General features: G+C 41.1%; 1 protein-coding gene and 1 pseudogene across 4 annotated transcripts in view; both read right to left on the bottom strand.

Annotated features, from left to right (window-relative positions):
* The window catches only part of POLR3B (RNA polymerase III subunit B), a 136394-nt gene that overhangs the window by 32913 nt on the left and 87084 nt on the right, over window positions 1–16397 (bottom strand). For all 3 annotated transcript variants that reach the window (XM_081310647.1, XM_081310645.1, XM_081310646.1), the window contains exons 21-23: window positions 14824–14982; window positions 12617–12734; window positions 9134–9276 (exon numbers count right to left, since the gene is read on the bottom strand). In XM_081310647.1, the coding sequence (XP_081166773.1) occupies window positions 9134–9276; window positions 12617–12734; window positions 14824–14982 (420 nt within the window). The remainder of the gene's footprint in view (window positions 1–9133; window positions 9277–12616; window positions 12735–14823; window positions 14983–16397) is intronic.
* Window positions 675–1580, bottom strand: LOC308658105 (rho-related GTP-binding protein RhoQ-like; annotated as a pseudogene). The gene has a single exon. The product of its transcript is annotated as a rho-related GTP-binding protein RhoQ-like (transcript).

The following is a 16397-nucleotide window of genomic DNA, read 5'->3' as shown; positions in this document are numbered from 1 at the left end:
CCATGTCTCATATGGTATTCTTCCTCAGGTCTATTTTTGTTCCTTTAACAAGCCAAACTCATTCCTGCCTCAGAGCCCTTCTCTTAAAAGTTGTCTCTCTCTCTAGAACTTAGTTTTCCCAGACTTTGCTTAGCTGACTCGTTTTTATTCTCCAGATCTCAACTCAAATATCATTTCCTTAAAGAGGTGGCTCCTGAGCATCAAACTGAAGTCCACACTCCATCCACAAACCAGTCACTCTTATAGCACTTTCACATAAGCATTTATCACTATTTCAAATTATCGTGTTTTTTTTTTCTTTAAGAAAGCACATTAAGCTTTAATATAGAAATATTTAGGTTACACTTAACTTGTGCTCAAGTAATAATAAAACATTTGTTCTTTTTTGATCTCATACATTTTTTTCCTCAGGTTTGGCCCATCTCCTGTATGCTTGGAGCGACCTTTGGCTACGTGGCTGGACTTGTTATTTCACCACTCTGGATATACTGGAATAGAAAGCAACTTACATACAAGAACAATTAATTAGAGCAAAGGGAGAAGATATTTCTTTGTGCAGATTCCACAGGGCTGTGCAGAAATGTGTGTGGTCAAAGCCAAGCAGTTCCATTTACAGCACTGTTTTTTTAAATGTAGTTTCAACATGATGTGATTGTAGCTTTTTAAACTATGAAACCCCTGGGAGATTGTACCTTCTAGTTGAAATAAAGTATTTATAATAGATTGTGGCTTCAGATGCTGTTTGCTGCTTCTTAGACCTTTAAGAAACATTGTTAATGAACTTGATAGAATTCTGAGGACAGTTGTTTTTTTCTTTCAAGTTTTAAACTGCTTCATTATCTATGAGAAGTCTGATAAGCTGTACCATTTCACACACTTTCTGAGAGAAACTGAGTTTCCTTGGCCACTGAAGATGTGTCTCACGTAATCAAACAACAGTTTATACATCTTGATCCTATTCTTTTTTTAACCGTGTGTTTCTTTGGAGTTAAAATGGCTATGATAGCCTCATCGAAAACAGTCTTCAGTCCCTTCTGGGTTAAAGCTGAACATTCCACATAGCAGCATGCTCCTATCTCTTTTGCTAGTTTCTGTCCTTGTTCCACACATATAGGTTTTTCTTTCATATCATTCAGTCTTGCTAAAGTTTTGGGGTCATCTCGGAGATCAATCTGAGTTCCTATTAATAAAAAGGGTTCATTTGGTGCATATTCCTTAAGTTCTGGTACCCATTCCTCTTTCACATTTTGAAATGAGGCTGGGTTTACCACAGAGAAGCATATGAGGAAGACATCAGTCATTGGATAAGATAAAGGCCTCAGACGATCATAGTCTTCCTGTCCGGCCGTGTCAGAGTCCCAGGAGGTACTGCTTGCCCCCCACGGTAACGCTGACTGCGTAGTGGTCGAAGACGGTGGGCACGTACTCCTCCGGGAAGGCGTCGTTGGCATAGCTCATGAGCAGGCACGTCTTGCCCACCGCCCCGTCGTCGACCACCACGCACTTGAGCATCAGCGCGCCAGGCCCGTGAGCCATGCTGCGGCCGGCGGGCCTCCGGGCATGGTCTCCCCGAGCCCCAGCCCTGGCCCCGGGCTCAGCCCCAGCCCACCTTGGGGGTCAGCCGCCACGCCGCCGCAGGGCCGCCCCCCCCCCCATGCAGCAGCTCCCCTCACTGGAGGGGAGGGGGAGGCGGAGCCAGGGGCCCGGATCAGGTCGCCGCCGCCCTCTGCCCCCGCCGCTCGGTGCCCGCGCCCTCTCCCCGGCCCGGCCTCCCCAGGAGGATCCGCTGGATCATAAGACTGTCCACTGGCCGGCCCCAGGGGAGACGGCAACTTTGGGGAGGGCAGCGGAGGGGCTCAAATTATCGTGTTTATGGTTTAGTTTTGTTGGTACTGGGGGTTGAACCCAGAGGCATCCAACCACTGAGCCACATCCCCAGCCCTTTTTTATATTTTATTTAGAGACAGGGTCTCACTGAATTGCTTAGGGCCTGGCTAAATTGCTGAGGCTGGCTTTGAACTTGAAATCCTCCTGCTTCAGCCTCCCGAGCTGCTGGGATTACAGGCATGTGCCATGGCACCTGGCTGTGCTTATGTTTTTGTTTACTTCTTTCCTGTCTGGTTCCTGTCCAAGAGATCATGAACTACAGAGAACAGACAGTGTGTGTCAGTCTTGCTTACCCTTGTGTTTCCAGTAGCTGGGTAAGTGCTGGTACAGAGGAAAAGCGCAATAAGGGTGAATTAATTAATAACGCTGTTAATCTCATCTCAAGTTCAATGAGACACAAGTTGCTTTGAAACTGGTTGTCATCTGCCAAATTTAAAACCAAAGCTACTGAGGCCTCTTTCTCTCCTTGCTCTTTAGATACGAGTCAGCCAACAGGCCCCATTGATCTGGTTCTCTCTGTTGTCACCCACGTTTCTTTCCTATCTTTGTCAAATCCCTCCAAGTCCAAATCCCAACCAGTCAACAGCAGCTTGCCTTTGTTATCTGATGCCTGCCCGCCAGGCCCTGTATTCACTGCATGCCATATACCATCATAACAACCAGCAACAACCTCTCAGCACAGTCTCCATTTCAAAGACAGGGAGACCAAGGCATAAGGGTCAACACAACTCACCTGGTAAGACTGCAAGAACTTGTTTCTCTTGCTATACTTTTTCTCAACCTGAAGTCTTTCTTTAAATGCAGAACAGAGGGTGACCACTGAAGAAAAGGGGAACACATTTCTTCAATGCAGCCCATAGGACAGGGCAAGGCTAATATGAGTAAATCACAGAAAGGTGATTTGAACTCAAGATAACTCATGATAACCAAGATAACCACTGGAACTCAAGATAACCACTGGAATTGTGTCACTGCACAACAGGATGCCCTAAAAAGCAGTGAGGGCCTACCCTGGCAAGCCCTGTGAAAGCAGAAAACCATCTGCCAAGGATAAAAGAACTCTTACACTGGGGAGATGGATCTAGACTAGACTTCTAAAAGGCCTTTCCAACTCTCAGAAGCTATTCTCATCCACAATAAACTCTGAACTTCTCCATCATCAGTGGTTTTTACCATATCATTTAGTACTGAACTATGTAATCCTTCATATCTATCTTTGCTTCGGGTATAGTCAACTCCCTAGGGGCATTAGTGAAGGGTTGAATTTTCTTTATATCCCTTAAGAGAGCCCAACACAATTCTAAGCCCATGGTAGTGACTTACATATGAGTAAACAAATTTGCCTAGAGCTATGAAGGTAGACTCTCCTGTGTGCTCAGTATGGGCATACACATTTTGCTATTTTGGTTGAAAAAGTTTTAGTCGACTTGTTTGATCAGTTAGGGTTAAAGAGTGCTACAGTTTGCACATGTTCCCCCGAGAAGCACGTGCTAGAAATTTAATTCCCAATGCAACAGATTTGGGAGGTGGGACCTAACGGGAGGTGGTTAGGTCATGAATGGATTAACACTGATTATAAAAGCACTTGAGGCTGCGATTCAATCTCTTGGTCTCTTGCCAGCATATTCTCTTGCTCCTCCACCTTCTACCAGAGGATGATGTAATAATAAAGGCTTCACAAGGTGTGAGGCCCTCCATTTTGTACTTCCTAGCTTTCACAATTTTAGGAAATCTCTGTTCTTTATAAATCACCCAGCTAGATATTCTATTATAGCAGCACAAATTGGATGAAGACAAAAAGTTCTGAGTCTTAGGGGCTGAATGTCTGGTGCCAATTTGGAAAAGGTGGAAGGTCCCCCATTCCTGATATTTATTGGGAAGAGCAAGTATCACCATCAGAGCAATTATTTTGGATGTCAACACAATTTCCAATAAGACCAATGAACATTTAAGGTATTTTACTTAATACATTATTCCAAAAATGTAGAGCAGATACCATACTATAGGTAAAATGTTGTGCTAGATGTTTTGGGAGTTAATAGAGAATATTTCTTATCTTTGATGAACCTAAAATATACTTCTATAAGTCAGCCAACAAAGTATTCTGAATATTTAATAACATATACAATTATTTTTAACAAACCCACTGATATTTTTTTGATGTTTATAAAGATTTAAAAAAACAGACTTTTGCCACTGTCATGCCTCTAGTTTCAATGACCAAGGAAAGGATGAAAGTGACAGATCTAAGCTACAACAACATTCCAGACAAAAGATACATTATTCTCAGAGAATTAAGAATTGACAAAAATGTGATCAGTACCCTTGGGATGATTGTTAGCATTTATTTGGTAATTCTTAGGATGAGAGTTTTAGACATTTTAAAGTTAATTCTCAATCTTGGAAATGATTAAGAAGGCTGGAGGTGTCACTCAGTCAAAGAGTACTTGCAGAGCCAGGCAAGAGACCGGGTTCATTCCCCAGCACATCAATCAATCAATCAATCAATCAAAGAGCCCAAACTGCAGAAAGCCAAAAGTTTGGCAGCTCTAAAAATCCTCCTCACTTTTTCTTCAAATAATTTTAACATCATTTCTGTAAACTACAGAAAAAGAAAAATTGAGCACACTCAGCATTCTTGAGTGTGTTGAATATTCCCAAATAATAGAACACAAGTGTTTATCTCTCTAACCTCACTACAGAGTTAGAATTAAGGTCTAAAATAACCTCTATGAGAAAGAATGGGCAAAGTGGTATCAGTGGACATGAGATAATCCTACAACTTTGAAAGTGGATGAATGAAGGGAAGAATTGCGGAGGAAACAGAAGGAGAAAACTAAACCCAAGTATCTGCAGAGGAGATATGAAGAAGAGTGCTGACTCAGCCCTCATCCCAACCCTTGGGAAGGCTCACAGACAAACAAAGCACTGTGAGAATAAGGTGAGCTGTCAGGTAAAACAGGAGGTCTGACTCAAAGCCACCAATCCATCAGTAAGGTCAGGCTTTCCACTTTGAATGCGTGCATGCACCTGAGTTATAACAATAGCTTCCTGACTGCTGTGCTGGCCCCCTACAATCTCTTGTCAATACAATAGCCAGAAGTCAGATCCTCTCTTTCATCTCCTCCAATTCTTCCAGGGGCTTCCCTCTCACTCAAGAGTAAAAGCTGAAGTTCCCACAGTGACTTACAAGGCTTCATCTCCAACTCAGGACAGCTCACTTGCTCTGCTGTAGCCACGCTGGCCTCTCTGCTAGTCCTCTAACACTCAGCTTGGTGCTGATAACACCAAGGTCGCGGGTTCTTTCCCCGTACAGGCCACCAAATGCCGCAATCTGGCTGGGCATAATACAGGAGCCACTTGTCAAAAGAAACAAACTTTATTTTTAGAACCACACATGCCAAACCACACAGCTCTTCAGGAAAACCTTCAGAGCCCAACTGCCACCACTGGCTTCCCACAAGCCTCTCAACCTCCCCCACTCCTGGGCCTTCCTTTGAGCTTGATCCCTCTTCAGCCAGGGAGGCTCTGCAACCTGACTCCTCTCAGTGCTTCACTCCAAGCCCATCTTTTCACAACAGGACTACTTCCCAGTCACTTTAGCTAAACTTTCAACCATTAACCACCATACGCTCTTCCTGCCACATGCTTCTGACCCCCTCCCCTATTTTTCATTTACTTTCATCTCAGGACCTATCATTATCTCAGTACTTTCCATGAAAAGTAGCAAACAACTGCAGAGTGCTTATTGGATGGTTCTAGGGCATATAAGAGAAGAAGGCTGTTCCTGGCCCAGGTTACCCTAGGCTCTGCTCAGCAGTCCTGAGGACTATAGGGTCCAACCTGCCAGCTCACCCTTGGCCAGTTCTTAAAAGGTGCCAGGAGCTCTGGCTCAGAGAACAACTCCCACAATTTGGAGCAGGAAGAAAGGAGGCTCCATATGGGTAATCTTTTGGGAGGAGGGGAGTACACAAATCCTAACAGACTACTAACGATGTGGAAATCATATCAAAAGGCTGTTGACTGGGGCTGGGGTTGTGGCTCAGCAGTATAGTGCTCACCTCGCATGTGTGGGACCTGAGCTGGATCCTCAGCACCACATAAAAATAAATAAATAAAATAAAGAAATTGTGTGCAACTACAACTAAAAAATAAATATTAAAAAAGGCTGTTGATGGTCTAGAAAAATGATAATGGGAATAAAGAAAATTAAGCAAATATAAAAGCAGAAACTTATAAGCTTCAGAAAGAAATGCTATAAAGAAAATGCACTCAATCACTTAGTTTGAGAATGAACACTATTTACATAGCCCATAATAATGCAATCTAAATAACTGTGATAAACCTATGCATAGAGTGAAAGCTGAGAGGGCAGATCACTACAAGTTAGAAACCTTCAAGTTTGAAAAAAAATGCCACAGCACAAAGACTTTCTGACATTTTACCTAGAGGTCTGTGTACACTCATCTGGTAATTTTCATTTCATATCACTGCTCTATCTATGCACATACATGGGCACTCATATATTATGTAGATAAAGGCCAAGGAAAATTAACAATCTGTTGCTCATCACCTCCCCTACCTTCAATTCACCCAGCAAAGTGCTGGGTCCTCCTAATCCGGCATGATAAAAATTGACAGATTAACACCTAAAACGAATGAATGATATGTGTCTGTTTAATGTACATCTTAAACATATCTGTGTGTTGAAGACATATTAGACACATATAGTAAGCAGATACATATTCATCCATTTGTTTAGAGATAGAAAGTAAATGAATAGAAAATTGATTCTGAAAGACTGAATTAGAGGGAGAGGTTGGAACTGATTTGCTAGTACTTTGCAAAGAACCCCTTTTGGGGTACAATTTGAACTTTTAAAGTCATGTGCATTTATTATCTGATAAAATTATATTTAAAATAAATTTATTATATTCAGTTAAGAGTCCTATGTCAGGGCTGGGGTTATGGCTCAGTGGTAGATCGCTTGCCTACCATATGCGAGGTGCTGGGTTTGATCCTCAGAACCACATAAAAATAAACAAATAAAATATAGGTATTGTGCCCAACTACAACTAAAAAAAATTTTTTTTAAAAGAAAAAAGAAGAGTCCTATGTCATTCCTTCCATTACCCTGTTAAAGCTTACACTACCTATTTTTCTGTTTGTTTTTTCCCCCAACCTTTCAATAACTCTGATGAAGCTGTAAGAGAGGGAACTATCCAGGGGATTTGGGTTAATCAGGAGGTTTTTACCCTTGGATTAAAAGCCATCTGGAAATGGAAAAGTAACAAGACAAACACCTCACTACAAGTGAAAGGTCACCGCCCCTGGGGGGACTTCCCTTGGTTTCATACAGAGATGTGTAAGTCGGAGCCCCCCTAAGAGTGAACAAACCTCTCAAATCTGCTTTTAGATCACTACAAGTTAGAAACCTTCAAGTTTGAAAAAAAAAGCCATAGCACAAAGACTTTCTGACGTTTTACCTAGAGGTTTGTGTTTACACTCATCTGGTAATTTTCATCTCATAGCACTGCTCTATCTATGCACATACATGGGCACTCACATATTATGTAGATAAAGGCTAAGGAAAATGAAAAATCTGTTGCTCATCATCTCCCCCATCTTCAATTCACTCATTTTATTCAGATATTTAGTTATTATCAATTATCTATTAAGTGGCTGCTATGAGAAAGGCTCTATCAGAATTGATCTTAAAAAAAAAAAAAATCACATAGAAGGACATTGTCTATACCTTCAGGAAATTCAGTGGAATCAGGACCAGCAGATAATTACTGATGTGCCTGCCAGTCTTTAGTTTTTCACACAATACTCTAATGTAACAAAAACACTGAGAGTTTGGGGTACCTGAAGCTTGTAAACTGATTCAGAAGGAGGGTATTCTCTCATGGTATGCATTCTCCTAAAACTTCCGGTGTCAACATTTTGTAAGAAAAAAATCAGACTTAACTCTTGCAGATAGTGGGTTTATAATTAAGCTCCAGTTACCCCAGAATGGCTTAGGAGAACATTTCAGAAATTGTTAAGACCAAGAGAAAAGAGAAATAGTTATAGTATAGAGAATTCATTCTCATTGGCCAGTAGAAGAAAATGCAAGAACCTCAAAATAATTAAAAAAAAATACTCCAAGGGTGTTCAGAGTATCTCAGCAAATTATGTGAAATAGAGATGTCAAATTCATATTAACAGATGGAACAAATTCTTTCTTAAAAATATTGATAAGCTAAAATAATCTTACTTCTGTCAACTGAACTAAAATCATTTTGGACAAAAGAGTATCTTAGTCTGAAATAGTTTCACTGGCAGAATGACAACTAAGGCTGGATTTATTTAACCAAACTGGAATATTTGATATACTTGGTTGGCAAATAAAGTTAAAATCAGCAAGACCATAATGTGCAATTACTTTCAAACCAATCCATTAAAAACAGGAAGGTATTATACTAACTTATAAGCAACGATGAACCAAGATTTAGAAGTACAGGACATCACCTCAAGTAACAGTCAGTGTTCATCATGAGGCAGGCACAACACTGACTGCTGAACAGTCAGGGCAGACTGGTAGTAGGTTAAGAGGCTGGACTGTGGATCCAAGCAGCCTGGGTTCAAAATCAAAAATTCAAAATCTGCCACAAATTATATGACACCAGGGAACCTATTAATCTCTCTGGGTTTCTGGGTTTTGTTTGTTTTTAATCTGTAAAAAAAAGATGTTACCGAGTTTGTAGGACTGCGCAAGACTCAAATGAGTCAGTATTCACGTAAAGGAGCACTGCCAGGCACACAGTGTGTGGTACGAAAAGTGTTAACTGTTGTTATTGTTCTTAAAGTTAAGTGTCAGGTACAGCTAAAACTCCAGGTCCAACTTTCCACTCTTAAACTCTATGTATACTGACTAATTCTATCATACATTTTTAAATGCCATTAAAATCTGAGAAATATTGGGCTGGGGATGTGGCTCAAGCGGTAGTGCGCTCGCCTGACATGCGTGCAGCCCAGGTTCGATCCTTAGCACCACATACCAACAAAGATGTTGTGTCCGCCGAAAACTAAAAAATAAATATTAAAAAATTCTCTCTCTCTCTTTAAAAAAAAATCTGAGAAATAAAACAGCAATAATTATATAATAATTTTTCAAAGTTTAAAAAATATTTCTAATACATGTGGATAATAAACTTTTCAATACATTCAGTTTTGTAACAAATTAAGAAATGACAAAATTCACCTTTTTGTCCATGACGACTGCTGAATTTGTCTCCGATCTCTGGTCGCCTTGTCTGTCTCAGTAACATTTTAATCAGAAAAGCGTCTTCAGCATTGGAAGATATCATCACCTTCTCAATGTATGAATCTGTTGCCCCTTTGTAACTAATGTTAAGAGAAAGGCATTCAAGCAATTTTTTCAAATTGCCCTTTGTAAATTTATCTCCCGTATGACATATTTTATTTAATCCTACCACAAAATATTTGACATTCTCAGCGTGGATTCTGAAAAGTGACTTTCAATTTTAACATTAAATTCAAATTTCACAACTTCCCTTTACAGTCCTATATGCTTATTATGAGGCAGGCACAGCATAACTTATCCTCAACAGTGGCATACTGTTAATCCCTTATTATAGAAGGGGAAAACTGATGCTCAGGGAGGCTAAGTAACTTGTCCGAGGGCACACGCATCACAGAGTAGAACTGGGCCTGAGCTGGGGCTTATCAGACCCAACTCCAAGTTCTTAACCATTTTTGTTTTAATAGTTCTTTTATCTACTCAGCTTTTCCAACATTAATCCCCTCTACACACATATACTTGTTTCTTATACAACAGATAATATCAAGAGTCTCTCAGTGTCAGACCCTTGCAAGTTCCGGACAGAGATACTGAGTGAACCCAGTTCCTGCACAAAAGGAGCTCCCTGCCAATTAAGGAAGAAAAGACTGTGGCAGACACCAGGAGGGGCTGTTTGTTGAGCACTGCCACAGAAGAGGTGACCTGCAGGTGAGAACCACCAGGCAGAGGGAGCATCCTGAGCAAACGTGGGAGGCCTGGAGAAGGATGGCATGTATTAGACAGTAAGAGGTGAGTTCCTAGGAATGTGGGGCCTAGAATTCAGCATGAAGGCACACTGAGGGTGTGGAGGGTGCTGAGGACCATGGGCAATCATGGACAATCATTTTCCACAGGCAACAGCGCCATTCAGAGCCATACTCTATTTACTCAAGATAGTAACACAGCTAGGCAAGTAATTTAGAAAATCACTCAGGCGGTTAATGCAGAGCACAAGAGGGGTGGAGAGGTGCAAGCTGGGAGGCAGGTAAATAGTTAATGATAACCGACAGTCCAGGCAGGAGCAGAGGGCCAGAAATGGCAATAGCTGGGAGGAGGAGGAGTGCGACAGAACCTCTAAGCTCCTGATGTGCACATCTGACAGGTAGAGGAAGGAGTAAGGTTTGTGCTGTGGTGGCAGGTTAGGTGGTGGTGCCCATCACCACTGAGACAGGGACTCCAGGTGGAGCAGTCTGTCTGGGGTTGGGGTAGGGACGGGGGAAAAAGATGTTTTGGGTCCAGGCTTGGTGTCCCTGACATGTCTAAGCACTAGTATGGAGCCAACACTGGGCAGATTCCATCTGAGAGTTATCAGTAAAAGTGTGCATGGAGGGCTGAATTTCTGCAAGTAGGAAGCACATCTGGACAAGGCACAAGACGTACTGGGCAGAAAGAGGTCACCAACAAGGCAGGCAGGAAGGTCAGGTGAGGGTGGTATCACAAAATCAAGGGGAGAGGTGTGTCACTGATGTCCAAAGCTACAGAAAGGTCATATGCCATTCATGCATTCATTTGTTACTGTGCCACACACTGAGGGTCCCAAATAAACAAGAGAAAAAGCCTCAGACCACAAGACTGGACTGAGGAGTCCACAGAACCTGGTAAACTGAGGAGCTCTGGGCTTTGCTCACTTTTTTGCTATCTGTCATCTTTCCCAAGGTGTGAGATCTACAGGGGCAGGACTGCTGTTGATTTTGCTTGCTGCACTATCCCATGCACCTAGAATACATTCTGGCATATTATTAGTGCTCACAATACTTCTGGAATAAACTGAGTGAATAGGAGATCTCTGGTGACAGGATATCTTTGGTGACCCCTTCTGCAGCTGTTTCAGTGGGATGAAGAGGCAGCAGGCTGGTCCGGAGACAGCGATGGAGATGACTTTTCAAAGAAGCTCAGTTGTGAGAGGAAAAAAAACAACAGAATGGTAGCTAGAAAGGAACCCAAACTCCAGAAAAAGCTATTATTTTCCTGTAATGATAAGAAGTACTTGACCACACTTTCTAGCCTGTGAGGAAGGAATCAATAGAAAACAGGCTTAAAAAGTATGGGAGGAAAAAGCCAAAATGACAGAATAAGAGCTCTGAAAAGAATAGAAGAAATTAAGGACCTGGGCGGAAGAGAGATGGACTTTGAATAGAAAGAGATTCCTCCTTCAGGACAGAAGAGAGCCACTGAGCATAATCACCTGGGCAGCTTGAACAGCTTTTGCTTTGTGGGGCTGAGCTAGTGTCCACACCCTGCCCCCCAAATGAACTGCCCATTCTGTCCCTTGTGTGGCCACCCCACAGACAAGTCCATAGCACCTGCCCCACTCTGCTACACTAAGCACAGTGTGCATAGGGGAGTCCGACAGTTTAAATCCTGCCTCTGCCACTTGTAGATGTGTGACGTTGGGAAGTCACCAAACTGTATCTCCTTGCCTCCATTTTCATATCTAATGAGCTTTTAAGATAACATGGCTCAAGGGGTGGTGGTAGGATTAACTGAACTAATACATGTAAAATGGCCAGAAAAGCTACTGATACGGGAAATTCTCAAGGAAGTGACGAGGTTCACAGTAGTAACTGCATTTCTTCTGTGTGGAGGTCTCTTCCACGACTCCCTATAGACAGGCAAGGGCATGGCTTATGTCAGTCCTATATCCTCAGCACATGCGCTTGGTCCCTAGCACACAGCAGGCCTTGGCACGTATGTGTAAAGTGGGTTTGGAAACCCACTATGCCCAGTTTAGGAACCCTGTTCTTCCATGTCACCTACTTCCCACCTGCTGAACATGGCCTGGTCCACCTGCCCTGGGTGAGACTGCTCATCCTCTCTCCTAGCTTGGTTTCTCTATCAGTGTGATGCCCCTCACTGGTCTTCTCAGAAAGTTTCATATTTTCATATATTTTAGAGCTGAGAGGGAATCTAGAGATGAACAATTCTAGTTCTTTCACTATATAGATGAGAAAACTAAAGTTGATGGAATTTTAACCCTTTATCAACACAACCAATCTTTGAACCAGACTATACTCAAGTACACTGGTGATGCCATGCTGTGGCCAGTATAGGCTATTTGTTTTTAAAACACAAAGTGGATGGTAACACCCTCTAAGAATGATTCCCAATTCTTCCACTTCCTGGAAGCAGCAAGCTGCTGATCCACCAAAACCTGGTTACTTTGACATATTGTGCCCTTTATCTTGCTGCTCCTTCCACAGGGAACCCTTGTCTGTTTGGTTCAGAAACTCACACCAGGTAATAAGGCCTCTATGATTCCACAGCCCAATTTTATCTTCCATGCCCACCTGCTTTCAAGATAACCTACCAATACCTAGTTCATATTTCCCCATCCCTTCTCTTTTGCCAGCCTTTCTGTCTTACCAAGGCACAACCAATACCTACGTTATGGGCACGTCTTTGTACTGTGGTTGCTGTGGCACATTACTTCCTTCCAAAGGAATCTGAGTCACTGTGGGCATGGACTTGTTTACAAGCACTTGTTTGTTTTCTACTTTCTCACCTAAGAAAGGGAAAAGAATGTTAGACATATCATTATCATCTGTGTAGAATGCAAAGATTGCTAGAACATTATAAAATTATGTGATTAGACTTGGCCCAAGAAACCCATGTAAGGAAGAAAGAAATGGATCCACATAGTGGGAACTAGAATTCAAGAAGGTTCTTGTGTGATTTTGTAAGCCATTAAACACACACACACACACACACACACACACACACACACACACACACAGATTAAGATCATAGTGTGAAAGAGCACAACTGTTACCTGTGGGAAACTATGACTCACTCCACTTTGTATTACTTTTTCCCCCTTCATTTCAGAGATGAATAAAATTACACAAAATTTTGATATTAAAAAATAAAAACTGGGCTGGGGTTGTGGCTCAGTGGTAGCACGCTTGCCTAGCATGCATGAGGCACTGGGTTTGATTCTCGGTACTACATACAAATAAATAAAATAAAGGTCCATCAACAACTTTAAAAAAAATTTTAAAAAAGTAGAAATAGTCCCTAGCCCACATGTAATGTGAAGGTATGGTTGAAAGTAGTGTACATAATAATCTTTATGTCTCTGCGTCTAATATTTATCTCTGGAAATCATACTTTTTTTCATATTGTGCTAGATCCATATGAAAGCAAGACTGTTAAGAGACCCATGAGTTTTACCCCAAATCTGCTAATAACTGCAGTGAAACCTGATAAAAAAATCTTTTTACACACACACACACACACAAAAGATCATAGTGTGAATAAAATTTAAAAATTAATTGATTTAAGGACTATACTAATAAGATAAACTGTCACCTCAGTCAAAAACAACTGTAGTAGAAACAGGTACTTTAAAGAGATATATACAATTGTTTTTTCCATCAGTAGCAAGTCATCAACTTGGGTAGGAAGGAAATCAAGTTTCTTTGGTTTTGCTACTATTCCCATTTCACTTTCTGCTTCTTCATGGCGAGTTCAAAGACCGTTTACAGTCCTGTCCCACCACTTACTTTCCAAGCCACAATGACCAGCATTAAGAGTGTGAGAAATTCTGCATGAATCAAAGGCAGAGAAAATGACAGGGAGCCATGCACTTGGCCTAATACAGCACTGACCACTCAGGGACCAAGCACGACAAGCTGTGCAGGTGGTTCCCTGTGTGCTGAGAGAGCGCTCAGTTGGTCTCTCCTCTACTCTGTGTCCTTCTCATCTTTTCTCTACACTGCAGTCAGAATGATCATTTCAGAACACCCAATCCTGCCATTGCTTTGGGGATCACAATGAAAGTAGCCACAAGGCTGCCAGGTCTTGGCTAGGCTGGCCCTATCCTCCCCACCACCCCCAGACTCATGTTGCCACAGTGCCATGCACCCACCCATGCACTCTTTTTCTCTTAGTCACACTGCTTTTCTTCCAGATCCCTCAGCTTCAAGCTCTAGGACATTTGCACAAGCTTTTCCTACTGCCTAGAGCCTTCTTAAGTAGTTAACTTTTATGCGTCTTTCCAATTTCCGCTCACCTTCTTGTGGAAGGGATGCTGATCTTCCTAATCTTCCTAAAATCCTCTTGCTATAAAATACCATGTGATTCTTTAAGTTGGTTATAATTTGACATGTTTCTGTGTGATCCTTTACCTATGATGGTCTCCCACAATAGCCTATAAGACCCACCAGAGGGAGGCACTGTATGTTGCATCAACAAATGGATCAGAAGCCTATAATTATAATGGAGTTATACTTTTAGGGAAAATAGATTCTAAAGTCAGTCTGTAGGAAAAGTGCCTAAGTAAAGAAATACCAGTGCAGGTGCAGGAACAAGACCCTTTCCTAAACATTTCTTAAAGTAGCTTTTCTATAATTCAAAATTAAAATAGAAAATTATAATTAGGATAGATTACTGCTATGTAAAAACATGATGCATAAAAAAATCAAATGGACAGAAATTCATCCAAAATGACCATACTGGCTGAGTCTGGACAGCAGTGGTAATATAGGATGTTATTTTTTCTCTGCCCTGTTTATCAAATATTCAGAAATACTGTGAATAACTTGTAATTTTAAAAAGCATACATTAAAATAACGTTTTTAAAAGACTTTTACCTGGAGAACAGATACCATCTGCATCTAAAATCTCATGTCGCCAGATAGGTTTCCTTGTAGCAGCATCCAACATGGGCCCCATCACTTTATCAAAAGTTTGATTGGTGTACCGTTTCAATGTACACTTGGCATTTTTATATACCAGGCACCGTCCAAAGCCTAAAATGAAACCAAAATGAATAAAAACCACCAGTAACACGAAACTATGAGAAAAATGGATTTGTGCCATTCACTGATCCACTCTGCCTTACCCTCCCCCAAAACCTAAAACTACTATACCAGTGGATAATTTGGGACTTGCACAAACCAAATAGCAATTGATAACCAGAAGAAATGTCTTGGGACTCCTCCTAGTCACTGTCACACAAACATGGAATCTACAACCACTTCCAGTGTGGAATCCACCTGGCCACACTGGAGGAAAGTAGAGAGATCTAATTCTTTTTTAAAATTTTTTTTTATACTTTATTTTATTTATCTTTATGTGGTGCTGAGGATCGAACCCAGGGCCTCGAATGTGCTAAGTGTGCACTCTACCGTTGAGAGATCGAATTGACACTGTGATTCTCGCCAAGCCTGAAGCCTCAGAATATTACAGCCGAAAAAGTTCTGAGAAACCACATGGTTTCATTCCTTTCTTTTACAGGCATTATGAGTGAGGTCTAGAGAAATTAAGGAGCCATAGTTACCCAGAAAATTGGTAGCAGAGCTGGGAATAGACCAAGTCCACTAACTTCTAAGCCAGGATTCTTAGTACCCATTCTTTTGGTGCATAATTTCTGTAAGTCCCTGGCAAGTTTTCCTTTTACTAACTTACAGATAGTTCCAAACAAGCAAACAAATAAACCAACAAACAAAATAATATTTTTTTCTCCAGAGAAGAGAGAAAATAAAAAGATACAATCAAATAATTTTAATAGGATAGTTTATCTCTTCCATGAAAATCAATTTAATTGAATTACATTTTTAGATTTTATTTGTCTAGAAGATGAGGGAAAAGCCTTAAGACTAACATATAAAAAAATAAGCAAAACAGATAGAAAAAAACCATTTGAGGGTTAAAAAAAAACACAATCAACTGAGAGCCCCCTGGCACCCCCCAAAAAACTAGTTGCAGAGTTACCCCCCAAAAAGCTGTCATTCTTTCAACACTAAATATCATTTCCAAGATTCTGTGGCTGAGCTTCATTCTTTTTTCCCCTGTGGCCAACAAGTTATTTTAAACTGAATTCCCTCTCTAATCTCCTCAGGATACAATGAGCCATGTCAGGGTTCATTTGGATAGAAAAATGTCTCAGGATTAAATGGTAGCTATTACTAATGAAATAAATGCATGGTTGTAAAAGCCTTCACTTTTGATTCTCCACCAGAAGTGGAACTCTTTCAAGAAATCTGAGAATGTGAATTCGAAAAATCCATCAGGTAAAAGCAGATTTCTAAATAAAATATCACTCACTGCTCTTATGTAATGTTTAAGATCTAAAGGTGCCATGGAATGAAATACATTTATACAACCAAAGATGTAGACATCTGTATGTCTTTGAGCAAATTCTGGTCCTCATGGCTCCTAGTCA

Source organism: Spermophilus citellus (genome assembly GCF_964194105.1).
Source record: "Spermophilus citellus genome assembly, chromosome: 10".
NCBI classification, from domain to species: domain Eukaryota; kingdom Metazoa; phylum Chordata; class Mammalia; order Rodentia; family Sciuridae; genus Spermophilus; species Spermophilus citellus.
This window is presented reverse-complemented; position numbering and strand designations above follow the sequence as displayed.